At 38.5% G+C, this 2,500-nt stretch overlaps 1 protein-coding gene across 1 annotated transcript in view; it reads left to right on the forward strand.

Moving 5' to 3' along the window:
- Window positions 1-2,500, forward strand: part of LOC109051580 (serine hydroxymethyltransferase, mitochondrial-like) — a 26,233-nt gene that overhangs the window by 8,486 nt on the left and 15,247 nt on the right. The window contains 3 exon segments of the mRNA XM_042759039.1: window positions 1,064-1,140; window positions 1,142-1,247; window positions 1,894-1,973. Coding sequence (XP_042614973.1) covers window positions 1,064-1,140; window positions 1,142-1,247; window positions 1,894-1,973 — 263 coding nt within the window.

Below are 2,500 nucleotides of genomic sequence, written 5' to 3' on the forward strand. Positions count from 1 at the left end.
GGATTGATGTAAAATTGGTGGGCGGGGCAAAACATGTAGTGATGTAGAATCAGTGGGTGGGGCTAAACATGCAGTGATATAGAATTGGTGGCTGCGGCTAATCGGTGGGCGGGGCTAAACAAGCAGTGACGTAGAATCAGTGGGCGGGGCTAAACATGCAGTGCTGTTGGATCGGTGGGCGGGGCAAAACATGTAGTGATGTAGAATCAGTGGGTGGGGCTAAACATGCAGTGATATAGAATTGGTGGCTGCGGCTAATCGGTGGGCGGGGCTAAACAAGCAGTGACGTAGAATCAGTGGGCGGGGCTAAACATGCAGTGATGTAGAATCGGTGGGCGGGGCAAAACATGCAGTGACGTAGAATCAGTGGGCGGGGCTAAACAAGCAGTGCTGTAGGATCGGTGGGCGGGGCTAAACAGGTAGCGCTGTAGAATCAGGCATTGATCTTCATCCTGCGGAGATGGAGTTTAGTCACACTATAACGTCATAAATTTGCACATTCCACAAGCTGTTGTTTTGGCAGATTGACTTCAATATAAGCTGATTTTAGAATAACGAGAAAGTTTTGAGTTCTCAAACTTACAGGATGTTTTTATAGTACAATGACCTCTTATATGTCAAAAGATCAAGGGAATTTTGATTTCTCAGTTCATGAATTATTTAAATATTTATAAATTACATATATACTTTAATATTATTATTATTAATAAAACATTATTTATAATATATTTCTATATCATATAATATGATTCACATGTAAATAAAGCAAATATTTAAATGTATATTTTAATATAATATAATAATATATATTTAGAATAATAATATGTTTACATATTTTATAGTTATTTTTATAAAATAAAATAATTTTATATTATTATGTTAAAATATTATGTTATAATAATAATACATTTACATGTATTTTTATAATGATGCATGTTCAAATATTTCCACTATATATATATATATATATATGGCATATCATGGCGCTCATGAGGAGACGGTGCTGGTGTGTGTGAGATGACTGGATCTTATGTGTGTGTGTGTGTGTGTGTGTGTGTTTCAGCCCATGTGCCGGCGTGTTCCCGCCGCGGCCCGCATCAGATCCCAGCATTCAGCTGCGGCGGTCGCTGATGACGAGCGCTTGGACGGGACAGGAGAGTCTGTCTCAGGACGACCCGGAGATGTGGGACCTTCTGCAGAAGGAGAAGGACAGACAGAGCCGAGGACTGGAGCTCATCGCCTCCGAGGTGATACTCCACACCACTTTCAGATTCCTCTAATTCATCACATGATGTGTCGATTAATTAAATTAATTAGTCACAATTTAATTACGCACATGAATTTTGGCTGTGAAATCACCCCCTAAAAAGATCAGTAGTAGGCCAGTAGTGAGCACTAAATCATTCATTCAGAATAAAGCAAGTGACTGTCTTTATGAGTGAGTCACTGAATCATTGACTCACTTGATTCGTTCAGAACCGTGGATTCAGTCAGTAATGAATCACCTCTGTGTTGCTCAGAGACGCTCAACAGTTCTGCTGTGGCTTTGATTGGAACTCTTTTCATTGTGAAATTGTTTAAAACAGACAGTATTGTGTTTAAAATATAACATAATATAAACTTGTATATTGAACTGTTGTGTAATATCAATATCATAAATGCAATGGTGCAGATTTTGGGAAAAACAGCACTCTTGCTCATGTGATATTGCTAAACTATATTATACAATATAAGTATAAGACTCAAACCTGTTCAGGGGCTGAATGGATGTGAATATGAGAGTCTAAAGACTAAAATTTATGAACGACACACCTGAGATCTTCATCCTGCGACATGTTTGAGCTGTTCGATGTATTGTTATTTTGGTGTGTGTGTGTGTGTGTGTCTCAACAGAACTTCTGCAGTCGTGCGGCTCTCGAAGCTCAGGGTTCGTGTCTCAACAACAAGTACTCTGAAGGATACCCTGGAAAAAGGTGTCTTTCTAAATTCTTTTTATTTGGTTTTATGCATTTTTAAAGGTGACGTATCATGAAAATCTGATTTTTGTCATGTTTAAGTGCTAAAATTGGGTCCCCGGTGCATCTACCAAACCAGGAAATGTGAAAAAGACTAACCCAGTAACTTTTTGTTTTGTCTTTTTAACAAACTTTTATGTATTTGACCGTTTAAGCGCAATAAGACATGAAAGAGAGCTTAGTTTAATATTCACATGCGTGTGACGTATAACACTATATCAGAAGTTTAAACTAATCTGGCTTTATTTCAGGAAGATAGACATGATAATCAAAACCAAACAGATGTTTTTTTTAATCAGAGTTTCTGGTGTAGGAGCTGTAAAGGCTCCGCCCTATTCTGGAAAAGGGGGCGGGGAGCAGCAGCTCATTTGCATTTAAAGATATAGGCACGAAAACAGCGTGTTTCTGCTTCCACTTAAAATAGGCCTTTTGAAAATTATATATGTGCTTCATCTATTCGTGTGTGTGTGTGTGCGTGTGCGTGT

The sequence above is a fragment of the Cyprinus carpio genome, chromosome A6 (genome assembly GCF_018340385.1).
Source record: "Cyprinus carpio isolate SPL01 chromosome A6, ASM1834038v1, whole genome shotgun sequence".
Lineage (NCBI taxonomy): Eukaryota > Metazoa > Chordata > Actinopteri > Cypriniformes > Cyprinidae > Cyprinus > Cyprinus carpio.